We start from the raw sequence: 21,047 nt of genomic DNA, 5'->3' as shown, positions 1-21,047 counted from the left end.
GCTCCAGAGCCATTTATGCCCTTGGATGCACATGTAGCTTGGGAAGACCTTGTCAGAGGCTGCAGGCAGAGGTAACAGCAGGATATGGCAAGGCTAGCAATGACTGAGGGCACACCACAGGTAACTGGGCAGGTGTACCAGTTTGGTATGGAAGTTATTTTTTGCAGTTAGTCACAATGTGTTGCTTCTTTGTAGAATTTTACAATCACATTTCAGAATGAGTTGTTTCAGTTCCTTTCTCACAGCAATTTCATAAGCAAAAAGATGAAATGCTTAACGAGGAGAAACATTCAAATGAAACCTTTCAACTCACGTGCAAATGCTTGGAAAGATCTTTTTTCGAAACAAACTTTTGCTTAAACTGACAATTTTCAAGAAAAATTTCAGTGACGTGACATAAGATGGATAGAAAAACACTTTTGACTACTTCTGTCATCTGCTCAGAGAGGCTCTCGCAGCCTTCACTGTTATGACCTGAGACCAAATTTAGTCCCTGACTCATAGCAGTTCTGGCTTAAAGCACACTCACAAGTGCACCTCTATGTGATATCAGTTATTATTTAAAAAAACAAGGAAAACATCTGCCAAATGATCATGAGTAAGCTCTTGCAGCTTAGTAATGCAAAAAGAGCGTTGTCTTTGCTGGGATCTATCTAGGAATCACAAAGAAATATGAACATTTTGTTGGAACTTTACATTATTGCTATATATTTAAAATTTTAAACCAAAAATGCCAAACTGCTAACATTTCACCCATCAACAGGAATAGCTCCAAGGCATCATTTAAACTCTCTGTGGTTAACAACGATTGGCATTATCTGAATTCAGCCTAAATGCTAGCAGGAATAAGCTAAACCCATCCAGGTCATGTCTTCCCTCGTTTACACATGCAGTTTGCACCAGCATGACTTATGTGATTTGTTATCTGAAAGTCTGAATTAAAATACTGACTGTAATTGTTACGGTACCACTGTCAGAGATATTGAAAACAGTAGGGATAACAACACAATGTAGCTACAACCATCTGGCCTGTAGAACAACATAACCTGTAAAAAAAAAAAAATGCAGTAAATTCCAGCAGGCAACCTTGCTTTTAAGAAAATGATTTCCAGTGCTGCTTGGTGGGAAGTCCCAGAAGCCACAAACTTTCTGGGGGATGAGGGCAGAAGATCTTTATGTCAGAAGGCACTGGCACATATCTGGATCTCACCAATGGGCAGTCGAGTCAATACTCAAAACATACATTCAGATTTAGGAACTGTCATAAGCAAAACACAGCTGAAATAGAGAACGCCATCAGGGAACAGATAACTGCGTATGAGCATGGATAAGTGTCCAAAAGTGAACTTGTGAGCTCTAAAGCTTGTTACTTGTGAGCTTCAACCAGTATGGGCTGCTTGGAAATTATGGTAACGCAGACTAAACAGAAGTGGCACAACCAAATTTCTCCAATTAATAAAAAGGCATATGACATGCATCTCAGTTAAAAGCGTAATTGTGGATTATGCTTCTTTCTGCATATATACTACTTGGACTGGAGAAACTGCTGGCTTTTTTTTTTTTTTTTCCCCCCCCCAAAAGAGGTGCTGCCAGAAGATGGGTTCCTGTAAAGAGGTGCTCTCAAAGATTATAAGGTTAACATCCAGAGTAAAGAGAACATCCTGGAGATGACCACAGAATAATGGAGTCATAGGGGTTGGAAGGGAAATCTGGAGATCATCTAGTCCAACTGTCTGCTGAAGTAGTTTGATGAGTAAGTTGCACAGGAAGATGTGGAGATCAATACTGGAGGATATCCAGGGATCTTGGTCTGTGGTGTCCTAGATCATTCAGCGTGAGCAGTATCACTACAAGAACATCATTCAGCCCAAACTTCCCAAGCCAATAGCGACCTGACTGCAGGGGGGGAGATGAAGATCTAGGGGTTAAAACGTTGTGGGCAGGTGAAGGACGTGGGGAGAGAGGGAAATAGTAAGTAGCACAAAGGTTGTAACGTCGCTGGTTCTTCAGTAAAACCCAGTATCCAGATTTATGTTGGCATTTATATTACCTTGCCTGCAATAAGAGGTCAGCATTATTTCCATTTCTTTGCTTTAGAAACAGATAGGGCACTTTGAAGTGCATCTGTAAGAGACGTACCCAAGAGATGAATTTTCTGCTCTCTTCAGAAAACCTCTGTTTCAGCTAACAAAGAGTTTGATGCCCCTGCAGGCCTGCTACAGTGTTCCTTCAGCTTATCTTGGAAAAACAACTACTTATCAGGGGTTGTCGCTCATCTGCTGCTCTTCAAAAGAAACCATCCTTGTTCCCACTCCTGGTGACATCTGAGATTTGTTATTCTCAGAGGTTGTCCCATCCAGAGATTATTAATACAAAATGGACTTACATGCACAGCTGCATTGAGGGACTAAGTTTATCAAAATAGATTTTCGGTGTAAATTTTCCATATTTGTTAGCTCTAACACTGTGAGGCAGATAGCTCAGTAAGCAGCTGTAAACAGATGTGCAGATGAGCCCTTCATGATGCCAGTATGCTGAGCTTGTGCTTACAAAGCAAGGCCATGCATCACTTTGTCCCCCCACTTTGTCTCTATGTTTCAGAAAAAGACATAGAGACCTACAGAGTAGGTCTGGAAACTTCCATGTAACTCAGATAATCATGAGATATAAGAGCTTGCTACACTTTTGAGAGGTGCAGCTTGTAAAACAGGCTGTATTAGCACTGCAAATACACATCCCCACACCAATAATCCCAACACTCATTAACATGAATGCTGAGAAAGCATAGCAGGGAAATACTGACTATAATATTTTAGTTCACAATGACTTAGAGGTTATAGCAGCCATATACCCTTTTTCCTCTCTTGGCTAGGAAAGTGGAATTGTTTTGGAAGGAGGATGATGGACACTTCTTTTTTCTTTTCCTCCCTTTTAGTAAGCAGGAAATAATTTTGTGGTCTAAACAAAGTACTTCAGGATTCTCAAGATCATTCATTGCGTGTTACAAAGGAAATTACAATGAAGTCACAATGCAGTTGGGGCAGTGTGGTTGGGTTGTTGTTGGACTTGATGATCTTTGAGGTCTTTTCCAACCTGAGCAATTCTGTGATTCTATGATCTCGCTGCAGAGCTCATCTCCTGTATTAAAAGACGAGGAGGTAATCCATATGGATGCAATATGCTTCAAAATGTACCGTCTACTGTACTCACATCAAAGAGGAAAAAAGTTACAGACTGTAAATAAATTGGAAAATTAAACTGAATGCAGTTTGGAGTAGATAATTCTTTCAACTTCTGTTCCTTGCATTCATGTTACAAAAGCAGAAGGAAGCTGGCAAAAGTGGTAATTCTCAGCTATCAGTGCTCTTCATGAGCCACGAGAATCATTGCTCTCTGAGACATCCTTTGAAGTCAAAGAAAGTAACAGGCAAGGGTGGGCAGGCATTTTACTCTATATAATAGCAACATTCATTTCTTACAAAGGCATTTCTACCACTTGCATCATTTTATGGCTTCTGCATGGTGAAGTTTCAAATGAGTTTCGTTCCTGATAATGCTTTTGTCAGCTATGTGCCAATTTATTCTCCGCATATCAGTGATTCTCTGGTAGAAAAAGACTATAAAAAAATATAGATATATTTCACTAGAAGGCTGGCTTCAAAGATGCATTTCATTTGCTTATCTGAAAGTATCTGATGTCTCATATGAGCTCAAGAAAATACATAGCACAACATAAAGGTGTTTTGTATTTTTCCTCATCCCCATAAAAACTTGAGTTTACCATAATGTTCTTCTCTAGGTCTGATCTCAGGAGCAACAGACGTTACTGAGCAGTCACAAAGACAGTAAAAGAACCTAAGGAAAGCATTACTTCAGCTACGTTGGCTTTTTTCAATATAGTCTTGTCAAAACCATGTAGGCTAATATCACTTTGAAATATAGATTGGATATGTACTGGAAATGTTTACTGTTTTCCATCTAATTAGGAAGTAAATGCTGGTCAACATATTTATATAAGTTGCTCCAAAAGTAATGCCTCCTATTTCTTTCCAAAGGAACTACGACAGATATGAAGAGCACAATCTCAGCTACAAAACTCTGTTTTTCAGCATTGTCAGCACCATTAACTATACGTCTTCCCTGGTGATGGACAAGAGCAGCCTGCATGCTGCACTCATAAAAATCTCTATGAGTGGAGTGACTCACTGTTTCACAGCTGCTATGAAGACGTGCAGTCCATCCTTCATCAGTTTGAACAGATGAAGTCAGAAGGCACCAACATATGGTGGGTGTGGTAGCAAGGTCCATCCAGGATCTGCCCTGTGCACTTCAATCTTCAAACTGGTATGGGTCCTGACGTTATTGCATGGCAAGTGAGAGGTTGCCTTCTTCTCTGGCCTTTCTCTGGAAGTCTTCAGGTTGCTCAGTCTCACAATGTAACAGTCTGAGTTGATGGTTTATTTGGATAACAGGAAATCCAGAAGGATCACTCCTTTCCTTTCCCAACAGACAGTGCACATCACTTGACCTGTGGGCTGCATCCTGTACATCTTCTTAGATGCGAGAATTCACATGCCACCACTCCATGGACTATGTTTTGGCTCTGGACTATAATGGTCATAACATGTCTCATCACCAGAAATGATGCAATCCAGTAAACTGTCACCTTCAGCCTTCAGTATTCGTCCAGTAGGTCCTGACAAACTTGCACAGTGTTCTTTCTGTTCCTGTGTGAGCATCCACGGGACCCACCTGGTGCAGACTTCACAATAGTCAAACATTGCCACCATCATTTCCTACACATTGAAGCATAAACATTCAGCAAGTGTCAGTTAATGTCAGTGGGTGCGATTATTTCCACATGGTGGAATTCAGTGACACACTTTTGCTTCATACAAACTTCCATGTCAGATGCCATTTGGTCAGACTGCCCCTCTGCTGCCATCTGTCACATGGCAGCAAAATGTAATGGAATATGGGTGGGAAGGTTCAACCTCTACTGCCATACCACCAGCATTTGCCTCTGATGTTGTGGGCCAACGTAAGAAAATAGGAAGCATTACTTTCAGAGCAGCCCTCATAACATTTCTTTTCACTAAGCATTAACTGCAATTTCATGTTAATAGCAATTTTTCAAAAATCACAGTGAGCTTGAAAATTACTTAGTAACAAATGTGAAACACGCTTGATGCTGTTCAAGGACAAATTAGAATTTAAAATATACTTCCATCCTCTTTTCTCAACTAAGCATTTCCTGATTATCCAATTTAGTGTTAACATTCTTGCCTCATCTCAGAGGAGGAAGCCCTCCCAGAGGATAAACAGACTAAATATTTGCCTTTCAATATTTGCTTTAAAGTAAGATTAACTATTTATTACCAAAGAAAAATATTAATTTAACACATGGATAATGTTTAGCCCTCTGTAGCTACTTCACAAATACGAGCCTGTGTGAATAGAAGATTTTTTGTCATGTTTAGAAAAAATGGGAGAAGTATCCACAGAGCACATCTGTAGTACATATACCTTATATGCATCTACTTCTCTTTCCTTCTCTTCATCCACATCTTAAGTATTTTTGATGTACAAACTGTCCACTTTCTGAAAATTTTAGAGTCCAGATGTCATTGTCTGTGTTTGAGTAATGTATAAGTAGCAGTTGACCATGTGCTGCATAAATTGATTAATGTGTAGCACTTAATCTCTAACCTCAGCAGAGTTTTGCTTCGCACGTCTTGTAAGGTTCCTCCTGGGAAGAGTTACTGACTTAAGAAAGTTGTCAGTGGAGAAACCAGGCTCAATGTCAAGCTAATAAATATATTAAAGTCATTATTTTGCATTACCTTTTTTCCTACATTAAAAAAAAAAAAAAAGGCACACATTTCTCCTAAACTCTTGCACAGAAGCTCAGATGGGATTGAAGTAATTTTCATTTACCCACTGATTCTCGAAAGAAAGTTTTGGTGGCCAAAACTATTCAGAATCAATTGAGCGAGAATCTAAGTCTCCTAAATCCAGGACTATCTTTACAGAAAGGAAGACTGAAGTCCTTGTCTCTTCACCCATTTAGATAGGTTGGCACCCAGTACCAACCATTGACAAGGCTACACAACTGCCCCTTTCCCTCAGAATCAAAATTTAAAGTCATTGAATTCCAGGGAACCAGATTTTGGAGGGAGGTTGGACTAGATGGTATCTCCAGAGGTCCTTTCTAACCCTTTGATTTACCGATTCTGTGTCTCAGATGCTCTGAAAACTCCTTTCTATAGGGAAACCCGCTTGTATCAATAATAATAATACAGATAATGTTACGCTCGATTATAATCATCTGGAACATGCATCTGGGAAGGCTCAGCTGTGACCACGTAAGCCCACTTGTGGAGGCGGTCACAAGCTGATCCATGGGCATCTCCTGTATGGTGGTGACAATACACACCTATGGCCCCACGGTCATCTCTGACTGACAGATCGTAGAGGGACTGGGAGAAAGGAAAGGTAGGATGAAAACCAATACTTTTTTTTTTTCCTTTCACCTGAAAGAAAACCTTCAGAGAAAGAAAAAAAAAAAAAGAGCTCTAAGGGAGTCCTCCAAACTGCGAGCCTTGAATTACATAGCCTGTGTAAATGTCAAGCAGTCATGATCAGCCCGTGGCTTTTTACTGCATCGTTGTCTACCTATACAGGCAGGTTTTGGTGAAACCAGAATATCTACTTGAAACTGTAAGTCAGGAAGCTGCAGCGCGGAAGTCATTCTTTCCTTCATTCCTGCATTTGAAAAGCTGGGGCCAATTTAACAGTGCTGATGACACTTTGAAGGGAATAAAAGGTTGAAGGTTCCAAAAGCTGCAGCAGCACAATGAAATAAAGAAATAAAGGATTTATTTTAAAGATGTGGCCAGAAGGAATTATTCATGGCATGTGGATGGTTGGTTGGAACTCCAAATACATTGGCTAAGCCAGAACAGATAGTGGTAGAAGTGAATCAGCACTGAAGAGACAGCACAAATTTCACTGTTGAAGTGCACTAATTACTATTAGCAGACTGGAAGTAAAGTGTGGCAGGGAGTTATTATTGGATTTTATCTTTTTGTTTCTCTGTCCGGAACTGAGTTAGTTCTCTGAGAGTGAAGGTAGATTAATTTACATGTAAAGGGACTGCAGTAGTCTAGAGAATCTGCAAGTGATCTTCTAAGTGAGAAGCTCATCTGCCCCAAGATCAACTATAAACGCATATATCTAAGTCACACGTTCAACTTGCTCTGTTGAAGTTTCAGACTAAATTTAATCTCTGTATTATCTCTATAAGTAGACAATCATGGAAGCACACAGTCTGTGAAAGATGAACACTCACCCCAAAAATATTGCCTATATGTGTACTTTTACTGAAAACACGGTTTGTCCCTGCATTTATCTGTAGTCTTGTTACTGCTCCTAGTATAAATAGTAGAAAATGTTTAAGGGCTAAGTGGCAGTGGCACAATCTAAAATGACACATTTTTTAACCATTGCTGGACATTGTAGACCAGTTTCATTTGGTCATTCTGAATCTTTGTGGTTGCCTGCCATGTCTTTCCAGACAAAGATACCCCCAATAAATTAAGTACTTGGTCAGAAATGTGTGCCAGTGACGAGATCAAACATAGAAAGAAACTTCTAAGTACACTTCTGAAACACATAGAGGCACACAAGGATGCTTATAAACGAACAGCAATTCCCTTAAAACACAGTTTTAAAAGGATCAACTTTCAAGTCAGCTAGCTATTTTTGAAAGCAAAGTGGCTTACTTTTTTTGCTACACTACTTATATTTGACTTAGATGGGAGCATATTAATTATGTGTAATATGCTTGGAATGTGTGGAAAATCAAAATTTTTCCATATGAGTCAGCACAGGAAATGAACTGCAAATGAGTAGAATGTTGAGAAGTCTACAGATGGAGATGTTTGGTTGTTTTTTAATACACCAGAGCAGAGTACTGACATCATGACTTCTTATAGAGCAAAGTATCACAGAAATGACTGATGACACACCAGAGACTGAATAAGAGCAAACAAGAACTTCCTTCTGATCTGCATAGTTTAAGCTTCTCATCTGATGCAAACAATAATGTAAGAGTTTCTCTCTTTGTTGATGCCAGACAGCTTTGCCTCCCTTTACTGGGCATTGCCAAAGCTTACCACATTCTTGCTGAACACGGAACATTGTAGATAATGCCAAGCCAAAACATCTCTGAATCTGCCTCATTTTCTTTTCAGTGATAGGAAATAAACCAGCATCTTCTAAATAATGATCTACTGATACATTGCATGAGATACTTTGGTTTTCAAGATTTTCTCTTGTTGGAGTTAGATATTAGAATTATAATAAAAACAGTAATAGGAGGAAAATTAGGAGCAAAAACAGCAACTCAACCAGTTTCTAAAAGTCATGCTGTGAGAGGATGTTCATCAGCAGACATACTTAGGAAAATATGTAACCTATCATGGAGCTGAATCCTCAGTTCTAACCCTACCAGTGCCTGGAGCTCACAGAGGCAGAAGTGGGGGGATACAAAGTGGCGTAAGAGTGAGTGACAGAGGTGAATACTTATTCCAACAAATTATTGATTTGCTCTGAAATTATGTGAAGTATTACTAACGACTTCAGTATTAGAACTGGAGATGGTATCATGGCATCTCACAGTGCTGGAAGGCCCCATTAACAAATGGATGCTCCATGCACGTCATAGTATTGCTTTGGATCCAAAATTATCTCACATATTGTATTAGGCAGCAAATTACTGCTTCTATGGCAATTTTTTCTTCTCTTTAGAGAGCTGGAACTTGTTCCTCCTAACTATACTAGACTGCGGCTCACAGCCACTCCTGTCTTTAATGTAAGGTAAAAGGCACAATATTAATATTAATTAATATTGCTTTTTCTTTTGAGAATGAACTAATAACAAGAGTTTAAGAGCAAATTTGCATTAGTCATCCTAGTAAACGCCTTCCTTTGAATGCTTAAACCTGTTATATGGATTTGCCCTTTACCTTATGACTGTACTTCTGTCAAAGGAACAAACAGGAACATGTGCCATGTCCCAGTGGCAAAATTTGGCTCCTGGTGTCAAACAACCAAGGACGGATGATGCACGTATTTTTTTGTAGGTAGATAACATTTCACACTCTTTTATTTTAATTTTGCTGTCACCGAAAAGAGCAGCACGGGGATCCTGCTGCCTCTGTTCCAAGTGTCCTGCTCTTGTTGAAGCTACAGAGAGGCTCTGCCACGCCAGCGAGTCCGAAATGCGTGCTGCATGTTTGTACCATGCACAGTTCATCATGCTGCCCCAAACAGAGCTGCTCAGTTTGTGAATTGGAGAACCATTTAAGGTGAACCTGGAATCATTCTTGGTGGCAAAACTGAAACCATCTAAAGTCAAGCTGGGATTTTCCTGGACACTTTCCCCCAGCCTTCAAAACATGCATCTAGCCTTTGCCTTTACTCTCATCAATAAGGAATTTAAAGCCAGAGACACATTACTCTCAAATGTCACTGCCCTTGAAAAATACAAATAGAGGGAACAAATAGACTCCGTGTTGCAAGCATAAATGCAGGGTTCTTGCACAGAAATGACTTTTTTTCCTGTCTGCCTGTGGGAGCAGGCTTGACATAATTTCCTGAAAAGTTGCCCATTTTGCTTTGCCAACCCCTTGACCAACAGTTGTGCAAATCACGTGGATTAACTGAGCTACAAACAGCAACATCCAAATCTCCCATGCTGCTTAAAATATAGGATAGAAAAACCAGGCATGACTGTAGTAAGGATCAAAGATAGAACATGATGGAAGTAGGCTTCTGTCTATGAAAATAAGTGCATTTGACTCAATTGCTTTATAAGTAAAATTCTTAACATCTTTTCTTCTCTGCTGTACCTTCAAGGAAAGATGTGCTACAGGAGGTCAGAGAAATTCACCTGACTCAGCCTGCCACCAGCCAAAGTAGGCTGCATTAGCTTCTTCAGCAATTACAAAAAGTTTCATTGCCTAATTAAGCGGCTAAGTCAGGGAACAGCAAATGGAAGCCCTCAAAGGATACAAAAGAAAAGGAAGAACTCAGAAAGCGGATGGGGTTAAAGCTGATGTTTTGAATCTTAGTAAATATGCTTCAGGACTTTTTTACTCCAGGCAGGACATAGAGAACCTAGCAAGGAAGAATAGCACAGATGTTTATGAACTGGAGTTGCTCTCTGCAAAATTTGCTGCCAGTAATAATCTGTCTTGTGCAGCAGTGTTTTGGAACAGTTTTGCTGAGTCATGCAGATTTGTGATCATATTAAGCTCCATACAATTTTCATGAGAAGTTGCCAGAAATGAGAGGCACTTCTATTTGCAGTATATGCTTGTGAAACTGAGCTATGATAGAATATTCATTCACATTATAGGAGGAGACAAATTCTGGGCCTGCTTCCATACAAGAAGCTATTTTGTTTGCCTATCTTCCAGACATCCCCATCAATCTCTGTACTATACAGTTCCCTCGTATTGACGCTTTTATCCTTCTTCCTTTGACTTGTTCTATCCCTTAAATGGAAGAAACAAACATATGGAATCAAAACTCCTATTCCCCTCACTTTAGTAAAGCTGGGGTGGACAAAACCAAGACTCATGTATTTGATTATTTTATTTACAGAAGCAGGATTGTATTGCATTGGATTTAACATCCTGCTGACTGGCAGCTGCCTTATCCAAAGAACACAATTCCTCAAACAAGCAGGGGGACATCCAACACCCTTGTGTGGAAAATAAGGTACCATTCTTTGAGAAAGGTCAAACAATCCTATCAGCATCTTCCAAGAGCTTACCAAGATTTCACATGAAAAGCAGTTCCACACCAAGGAGCATTGCTTCTTACAGTAAGCTAAACAAACTGCAGACAATAGTTTGCACTCAAAGGCTTGCTCTACTTCTATATAAAGCTAAACCAGCATTTCATTCCATGTACTGCCCCAAAACATGGAAATTGTCACTCACTTTCACGCTGGTACACTGCCACTGAATTTATTTCTTACTTACTCTGCTGGGGCTAGACGATAAACAATGAGGCAAAATCATGTGCATACTAAACTAGCAGCAGAGACATGAGTTTGTAGAACTGCATTACCGAATAGCAGCTCCTGCAGCTTCCCATGGTAGTGACCACACATGTAGTACACCTCTAGTCACCTGCCAGCATTTCTTTCCTGATCTCTACCCATACAGATAACCTGCTTGTGAAGGATGCCTTTTTTAGATCTTCTGCTCTGTACTGAAAATTACTTAATGAGCAGAGCTCATCATGAAGTTGCGTTTTGGATGCTCAAGAGAATAATAAATGATTAGTTCTGTCCTCTGTTTCTTTCAAAGAGTTAGTCCATGGCAGTAACTTATATTGTCATGGACAGTTTCAGAGATGAGGAAGGGAGATCCTTCAAAGGTATGAGGTTTTTGGATTGTCAGAGACAGCTAGAAGAGAGACACCTAAATCAACAAGCCCAAGAAACCCTGCAGTTGAATTCAGTTCTTATTTGTTCAGTTGACCTACTCTGCCAAAGCACTTGTTCTCAACAGCCAACATGCACACACAAGTGGCTCAGAGCCTACCACCCAGCAGATGCTACTTCTTCCTCAGTTGTCAGCTGAGGTAGATGGGCATCATCACCATATTTAATGGAAAACAAGGGACACTGCAGGGTTGTGGCAGTCATAAAGAACAAGAGTTAGAATTACTGCTGTATAAAAGAGAAAGAATAGCAAACACAAATTCTCAAGATGGATTTCTGCTGTTTCTAGTATAATATATAACAAGACTTGCACTTGGTGCTCAATATAATCTAAATGAGCACAAGATTTAACACTGGCAGAAACCCTCACTTGTTATTTATGACTACGTACATCACCAAGGAAAGAGAACCATGAGTGAATATAGATTTTATATTCGTTTACAGCAGGTGTGACTTAAATGCAAACCCTTTTTGTATGAGAACCCTCAGTTGGACATCTGGGCTCACGTGAATTACGGAAAGTCATTCTGCACATTCTAACATAGATGCCCACAAAGAATTTGAAAATTATTTCTTACCAACAATCATGTGGTTGCAGACATCACAGAAGGTGGGCTTTTTGAAGATGTGCTCCTGGAAGATGTGAGTCTTGTTGTTTTCCGACAGCTGCTGGGTTCTGGTGGGTGAGGACGCCTGGCTCTCCGAGCTGGGGAGCTGCCCCGTGCTCGTGCTCACCTCTGGCATCAAGTCCACTTGCAGCTTCACATCACTGTTAGTCCTCTGGAAGAAATTGTCTGCGCTTTTACTCCGCAAGCTTTTGGTCTTGAAGGAGAGTGATCGTTTGAGTTTCTGCAGCTGCAACAAAGAAGCCAATAACAATTAGTACCTCTTTCTTTTCAACAGAAAGGTGAGGCTCTTGGTTTTGGCATCTGCTGCTGCTAAGTTAGCAAAAGACAACCTCTTGTCCCCTGGGCACCTAGGAGCCATTAGCAAGCCTGGAGCCAGCTGAGTAATAAAACTGACTCTAGAATTTAACTAGCAAGATCAAAATTAAAACAACAACAACAACAGATCCCTACTTGAAAATAAACCACTCTTCATATATTTTCTGATGTGGTAATAAACTTCATACCCCTAAGGAATGCTATTTGTCTTTTCTTTCATGTATGACCACCAAGAAATACTGCAGAGAGCGGCACACATACTCCCTTGGAGAATGTATTCTTTGCATTCAAGCATGAGAAAAGTTAGAGCCATTGCATAGCCTTCAGCAGCCTTTAAAGCTATTTCAGGAACAGATGTTAAACAGCATTATAAGAAGAGTGAATTCAGTAAATAAATTTGATATAATTAAATGTCTTGAATTTGGCAGAAACAGACTACACACAATTTTGACGAAGGAATACTTGTTTGCTTTTTTTTTAAAAAAAAAAAAAGGTTAAAAGGTTGAGGAGCAATAACAGTATAGTTAACTAGTCAACTGATAGCTAATGCATTAATTAATTCATACTAATTAACAAGCACTCGTATAATTTCTTATAAAGCATATTGTGTATTCATCACCAGATGTCACAGCTGGAAAGATTATTGTGATGAAAATTGGAAAGAAACAAACGGGGAGGGAATGCTCAGCTGTATCAAAAGATCCAGGTTCACAAGAAAGACTCCACAGAAGAGGGATCTCCAGCAAGAGACCCTTCCCCAGTGGCAGTCAGCCCTTAAATGGGGTCTAGGAGAGGTGCAGCCAGGCTCCACCCTTTGGTCACACAGCTGAATCGCCTTCACCTGTGCTCCCATGGCTGACTCAGTGCTTGCTCAGGTGATCAATCAGTGGTGCAGGCCAGGACTCAACAGTTCCATACACCAGAATATTAAGTATCAGAATGAGGCATAATCAACTCAAATTTATACTATGTTTCTTTACCCACAAAGTATCTTGTACCTTATCAGAGCTCCTCTCATCCTTCCCCCAGAGTTTTATGTAAGGCTGAGAAGGGCACAGAGGTGATCCACAGAAGGCATCAGCTTATCAACCACATCATTTTGCAGTTTTGTCAACTCTGATCACCCACGAGTAGGGCAAAAGGAAAGCATCACTTTATCTTTGCTGTCTCTGAAGTGTAATACCTTCTTCCCACCTTTTTCCTCAGCATTAAATCAGCCATCACAGAATCATTTCAATCACTGCTGCAATTATCTGGGCAAATGTGATATAGCATCTGATATTTTCCATGCCTCGTTGGCAGGCTGTGGCAAACCAGCAGGAATGGTTTATATTAGAAGCTGTTTATGTTAGAAACAGTGACGATTGGGAATCATAATTCACACTGATATAAAGGGAAGAGTTCACATGCTTTCCCAAAAAAGCATAGGACTGTCACACTGACATAGTGGCCCTAGGGTACTTGTTCTTCCCAGTTCTTTCTGATCCATCCAGTTTCTTTGCAATGCAGCCAAAAGTATACTATGGGATAAGAGCCTGTAGGCATCCTGAGGGGAAGCCTCTCTACCACTTCCACATATAGGCAGCTTGCCCTTGAAGAAGGGAGATTCTCCAGCTCTCTCCCCACTTTGCACAACACCGAATTCCCCAGTCCCAATAAACGGGCAAAAACCATCGCCTCTGATTAACAGCATTTGTGTTTGCTACATGGAAGGTTTCCCAGCATCCTGCTAGAGAAACCTTCTGCTCCCTGAGCTGCTTCTCCATAGTGGATTTGGGAGCCGGGGGGATCAGAGCTAGGGGCCTGTCCCACATCTCTCTCTGGGCACAACAGAGGGAGTCCTGGATCCAAAGGAAAGAAATTCCCACCAGTTTGTCAGTCTCAGTGGGGAAATGCCTAAAGAAGAGTAGCTAAGTAAGTCAATAAACGCCAACTTCAAGGCAACAGTGACTTCTGTTTTCTGAAACTCATTCAGCTGAAAGATAAGTAGAGGACTTGCTGAGCCTGAAAACCACCTTATAACAGCACCAACAAAATGTGAGATTCTTCCTCTCCTGCTTAGATGTTAAGTCACTGGTACCCAAAATCACTGTGGTTACTAAGTGCTGAAACTACTTCATCTTCCCAGTGACAGTCAAAAGCTCAGTAATAACATGCCCCCTTGCTACTGAAGTGCTTCCCACTGAAGCCAGACCTAATCACTACAGAAAAACACAGAATTACACCACCATAAGGTGACTGAAATGGCATTCATTATTGATTTGCCATCCATTTCTATACTGTCACACGAAGTTAATTAAATTTCAAAATACTGCTTCTGCCACAGAAAGAAAACTAAGCTGTGCAATACAGTATTTGTTTTATCATGAATCACCTGTCTTTTAAGCTCAGCAATGCAGTATGTTTCAAGGAGTTCTGCTTTTACTACCTTTACAGCATTCTCCCGTGCACAGTCGTTTGCCAGTTTAGATATATTCCAGCACCCATTTTTTCCCTTGGGAAGAAAAGTCAGTAGTTTTCGAAAGAGGGGTAGTATAGCATTCAGGCCATGCATGTCCAAACCTATGATACACACTCAGGTGAGTGTGCAGCTGTGCGTACTCCATACATCTACAGCCTCAGTGTTCAGAACAGAACACAGATATTCAGGAAAAATTAGACCAAATTACATGTTCAGGCTTGGCAGGCATCTCTGCATGAGCTAATAATTCTGAGCACTATCCTGTGTTAAAATCATTTTCAAGACAAGGTGGGCATTCTTGCAGTTACTCAAATGGAGAATTCTCATTGTGAAGTGTGCTACGGCCTGGCCCACTCTTTAACTGGATGGTTTTAAATGTAAACACTGGCTTATAACAGGCCTGGTTTTGATCTGCCATTAACTGATTTAATGTACTTGTGATGCTACTCCTAAGGGAGAAGCTTGGAATTCAACTGGAACCAGCTCTGTCAATAGAGAGAGAAGTATGCAAATTTTAGTACGATTAATTTCCTTCTGCAGAATTAATTTAGTCCAAGGTTAAGTCATAGACAAAAACACTACCGAACTTTGCAAAAAGGTGAGACTGTAATTGCTCTGTGTTTGACCCTACTCCAACATTTCAGTGAAATATCACATACAAAATCATGGACTGAACAAAGACCTAAACCAATCACTGGAGATTATTCTCCTAGGCCTTTCACATTTTCTGTCCTGCAGGGAAGGTAACAAATAAGCTTTTGCTTAAATAAATAAATAAATAAGATCAAATTAAAATTCCCACAAGCACAAGAACTTTTCTAGAATTATGATAGGATCACAAGACTTCACAATACCGATCCTTCAGAAACGTGAACCTTTGCTATCAAATTCAAGATGTTCTGGTGGGTTGGAATTAGATGGGGAAAAGAGTTTGTCTCTGGTCAAAAGCTTTTTATCGGTCACACAACTTAGTATGTTAAACTTGTGGACAAGGAAGAGATAAGTGAAATAGCAGAACCCTGGATCTTTATTAACTTTTCTTTCAGCATTATCCAACGCAATCTCCATCTTCTTCAGAGTTATTGAATGTTCATGCTTCAAGGAATCAGGAAGCCCTGATGAACTACAGCTTATCAACACTTTCTCTGCTTCTGAATTCTCTTTACTACAGCTCTTCAGCTGCTATAACCAGAAAACAGCAGGAAGCAAAAGGACAGCTACTGAAATTCATTCCTAGAGTGATGTTGTTGCCAGTGATATCGATTTGAATGGCAGTTGCACCTGCCCTTGCTGAGGCTTTATTTTACATGGAAAGCACACAACTCTTGTCTACAATTTTGATTTAAGAACTTTGAGGTGAAGCTGGGAAGATATCAGTGGTTTGAACTGCTTTATATACACTAACTTTGAAATTGAAAAGATAAATATATAAATTTCCAATTGTCCATTCTGCAAAGAATAATTTGTTTGGGCTCCTAATCACCTCCCTGATGTCTAGAAGCTTCTTTCCCAAGACTCTCTGGCTCTGCCTACAACTGCAGACAAAGTGGCTCAATAGGAGCACATCAGCAGAGTGAAATGGAGGATGTTGAAATGCATACAGCATGCAAACATTTCAGGTCACAGAATACTCTGAAAGAGAGCAGCCCATTAGCCCTTCTGTGCATTAAGTGCACACGTGGAGCACAAGCAAATCCCCAAGAGATGCAGTCTGCACTCAGTGAGGCTGTGGGTTGTTCCACAACTGAGAGGTTTGCTTTGAAACTGCACTCCCAAACCAAATTAAAATGCTAAGGTAAGTTTCCTCTCCACCATCACCAATTCTCTAGAAGAACTTCTCCATCACACCTTCTTACCATTCAAAGCTCAGAGAAAGCCCTGCTCCTTCTACCTGAATGCTTCACTCCTCTTTCATAAGCTCTCTCCTTAGTGATCTCAAGGTGAATGGTAGTTAACTGGAAGGACAAGCAGTTTGATTATATTGTGTTTGCTTGGACCATTAGCTTTGGCATTCAGAGCAATCCTGCTGGGAGTTATTTACTTCCCAATATGCTTAATCTTGCTCCCTGCTCAGCCAATGCTAGCCATCCTCGGCAATAATAGAGGCTCCTGGATGGCATGGGGCCAACAAGAAGGTTGTTTTTATAAATTTCCACACTTAACTTCCACAAGAAAAGAACAAATGAAATAAGCTTATCAACTGTGCTTTACTGACAGACCACATGACCAAACCCTGATTTTCGGATGTCAGCTGTGCTATTGTCCTAGTAAAAACAACAACAAAGTGATTGCTTGCTCTTCTCTCTATCCCTTTCTTCACAGTAGTGTTAGCAGCATCATTAGATGGATTACAAGTAGCACAAGGCATTAATGGTGTTGGGATGAACCCTTAGGACAATTTGTTTTCTGCAATTCTTATAAAATGTACCTCATTTGTTTAGCTATGGAGACCGTAAGTGCTGTCAGTGGTTTTCGCTCACTGCTGTAAAATAAACATCCACCTTCTATAAGGAATTATTTCTTCCTTCTTTCGGTTTCTTAAAACAACTTTCCACATTATCTGACCCTTGTGTTATTATAAATGAAGGACTTCAACTTTTGTGTTGGTTAACTAGAGATCATGTCAGGTACATTACCAAAAGGGACTCGAACCAAAAGTCTTTCAAAAAAGGAAAAGAACAACAGTGTTGACAAATGAAATCTATTCTACCAAATGCAATCCACTTTCTGGGCCAAAGAGCATTCATTTTGTACCAGCAACCCCCTGAATATACTTCAGATGTTAAATGGTTTTGTTGAAGGACTACATGCTACCGGGGTGTCAGCCAGCCTGAAGGCATTGCTGGGCTTTAGCACGCTGCATTGATTAGAGCAAACAAGGAACTTTCTCCAACAGAAACGCTGCTATTGTGAGCATGGAGGCTCGCAATTTTCTTCTTAAAATTGAGGGACACAAAAGCAAGTGATTTTTGAGCACAGATGAGAGTGGGATTGTTGTGTTCTTCTCTAGTTTTGATTTAAAAATGCACTGCCTTGGCATTTCAATGAGCAAAATAAGATTATGACATGTCCAAAGCCAGTATGCAGTTTTATAAATAACGTGTTTGTCTGTTGATGAGAGAAATACCATGTCTAATAGAATTAACAAGATAAAAGGACATTTCAAACACTTAAGGGGTTGGTATGTTTTTTTGGCAAAGTATCCATGATACAGTTTGTAAGCAAAGCTGATTCCTTTTCTATCTTCTCCTTTCTAAATAATAAATAGTACAAATACACTGCTAGTACAAATCGAATTAGCTAGATTGACTTCAATTGCTGCCAATTTATACAGTCTGAGAATCTAGCTCTATCATGTATTTGTGGCTGCCCTACACAGCTTTCTTAGAAGCTTTTAATCCTCTTACTTCACTACAGACAAAAAGAGAATGCTCATCACTGCACAATCTGCTACGTAACATATTTGTGTTTTTTTCCCAAAGAGATTGCAAAGCCGTTAGAACAAATACATTTGTTATTGCTGTAAAATAAATAAATAAATAAATAATCAATCATCTGTCTTTTCGAATACTGTACTGGACTACTCAAAGGGAAAATCTTTTCTGTAATACCTAATAATAATATTGATTTCTCGGGTACCTCCAGCTACTCTGCTTGGCTACTGTTGCTCTGACCATCATCCTTACATTACTCTCCTTGAACTCCACTGTTTTTGATACTCATCCACTGATCCTCAAACCAACTTAGGATATAAACTTTTCCAGGCAGGTCTCTTACTGTGATTTTGTTTGACATGCAGAGTCCTAACTACAATGAGATGCTCTGATTGGCACATCAGAGCGTAACAGCAAAAATTCCTGAAAGAGCCTGAGGGATTTTTTTCAGAGCACGCAATCTAAAGAGATGCTCAGTTGTCACCGTTCCCACAAATGTCACTGTGAATCACACGTTCTCAGCCCTCTACTGATGTACTACATCCTTGGCAGCTGTGTGTTTGCATATCTAATTGGCAGACCTCTAAATTATCAAGAGGTACAGTCTGCACGTGTAGCCAAACTATGTTTGCTTAGCTGTTTTGTCCCTGCTATACAACTCTCTGGCTTCGTTTAAACCATTCTGAATACCTAGATCTGAACAATTCCTTCTGCTGTTGGTCCAAAAACCTGTACATTTTCTAACATTGCAAAGAACCAGAACTAGAAAAAATGTGAAATAAAATGCCTGACAATATGAAATGGTCTGCCTTTTGCTCTAAATTCCTTTACATAGCCTTGAAATTCAGCGTAAGCTGTGACAGGACAAAGTACTGCCTTCCAGGGAGTGGCACACTTCAGGAAACACAAACAATTTATTATCTACAATAATTTCCATCAAATTTCATGGAGATTCTTTTTTGTCTTCATTATATTCCGAGTAGACTACTCAGTCATAAGACACAAAAAGAGTAAACTCTATGTGAGATATTCTGCAACTGTGACTTACCGTGAGCTTGTGTTAACTTCCCTGCCAAATATACTAGCTTCTAAAGACTCACTGTCCTTTAAACATTTTAAAACAGCTTGTAGAAAGGAGGCAACATATGCAAAATAAATATAACAATATTTGTATGCATGTGAAAACCAGAAAATTAATTTTTTTAATCAAACACCAAGCAATTTTGTCTCCCCGAGAACAGCAACGTTAAATACACTTATTTATCTAGCTAAAACTCTCAAATGTTCTATCTAAAATAATTCTTTTCTGTTGAGTTTTCAAGCAGCCCTATTTTGATGTACTCAACATTTTTTTCTTTTAATCTAGCTACGCTAGAATCAGTAATCTAAAAAAAAAAGATTTTATGTTACACTTGTGTTCCCAAGAGATTTCGTCTCTATTAGTATTGCTTCAAATTTCACAACAAGTTGAGTTTCAGAAGAATCAGTAATCTAAAAAAAAAAGACTTTATGTTACACTTGTGTTCCCAAGAGATTTCGTCTCTATTAGTATTGCTTCAAATTTCACAACAAGTTGAGTTTCAGAAAAATGCTTGTGAAAGAGTGGTTGTTTTGTCACTGTATTCATGTCATTTAATCATGGTTTGAGTGAGAAACAGGTATTAAGCCTGTTTCTAGCAGAGAGGAAAACCAGTGAACTTTCTCCAATCTGCAGCATTACAAGCTAACAACTCACAAGAACATCTTTCAGAGAATCTTCTCATCCAAATTATGAAAATCAGATTAAGAGCCCCAAAGTCAGATATGCTGAGTCCATCGTGTTTAGCTCAGTGATCATCAGTTCTTCCTCCTTTGGGAACTCATGTACAGATCAAAACATGTTACAGATCAAACTAAGCAATATGTCATCCATTCCCAAAATATGTTGATTGCTTTTTGTTGGGACTGGAAAATGCTTTGTCCCTTCTCTTGCCTCAGCTAGCAAGGAGGAGATGCTTCTTTCCAGTGAAGGCAGCAAGACTATAAATTCTGTATTTAATCACAGGAATACATTCTTCCTTCCACCAAACAGCTGTTCCAACATGGGTGTGGGAGATCTCAGGTAATTCAGGTTATGAGAAGTGGCTGGTGGAATGACTGGTTACAAACTTCTCCATGGCTCCTCTCTTCATGGCTAGGCAATTTAATCTCCAGTCTTTCCTCCTGGTGCTAGCAGACAAGCGTACAACACAAGAAGGAGATGATGAGGAACAGTCCTGCCATTTCTTTAAAATCCTCTTCTAACTTTCGGTTTCAAAATGGATGTATTTCCTGCTTCTTGGTTGGTATCCTGGGTTCACCTCAGGCATCTGATTGTTAAGCAGCTGGTCATCTCCATGCTTTGTCCCTATTACAACGATGTGCACATGTGGTTATCCCCTAACTTTTGAGATAAGAGGAATTTAGATATGTTGTCTCTGAGGTCTCATCCACGAACCCTGCATTTTGCTGCTCCATTTGGATAGCTCTTTTCCATTTCACCTTCTAAACGGAACAGTGATTTCCCTTTGGTAACTCCTGATGTACACTTGTAATAATCTTTGCAGCAGTGGAAGTGGCACAATGAATTTTGGATATTAAAAGGCTGGATTTCAGAGTAATGTAAATCCAGGCAGTCCTGCTGAGGTGAATGAAGCTACACTGCATGC

General features: G+C 39.8%; 1 protein-coding gene across 1 annotated transcript in view; it reads right to left on the bottom strand.

The window, feature by feature from the left end:
- The window catches only part of STAC (SH3 and cysteine rich domain), a 73,401-nt gene that overhangs the window by 38,045 nt on the left and 14,309 nt on the right, over positions 1–21,047 (bottom strand). Inside the window, exon 2 of the mRNA XM_003207280.5 lies at positions 12,100–12,376. Coding sequence (XP_003207328.1) covers positions 12,100–12,376 — 277 coding nt within the window. The remainder of the gene's footprint in view (positions 1–12,099; positions 12,377–21,047) is intronic.

The sequence above is a fragment of the Meleagris gallopavo genome, chromosome 6 (genome assembly GCF_905368555.1).
Source record: "Meleagris gallopavo chromosome 6, MGAL_WU_HG_1.1, whole genome shotgun sequence".
Classification (NCBI taxonomy): Eukaryota; Metazoa; Chordata; class Aves; order Galliformes; family Phasianidae; genus Meleagris; species Meleagris gallopavo.
This window is presented reverse-complemented; position numbering and strand designations above follow the sequence as displayed.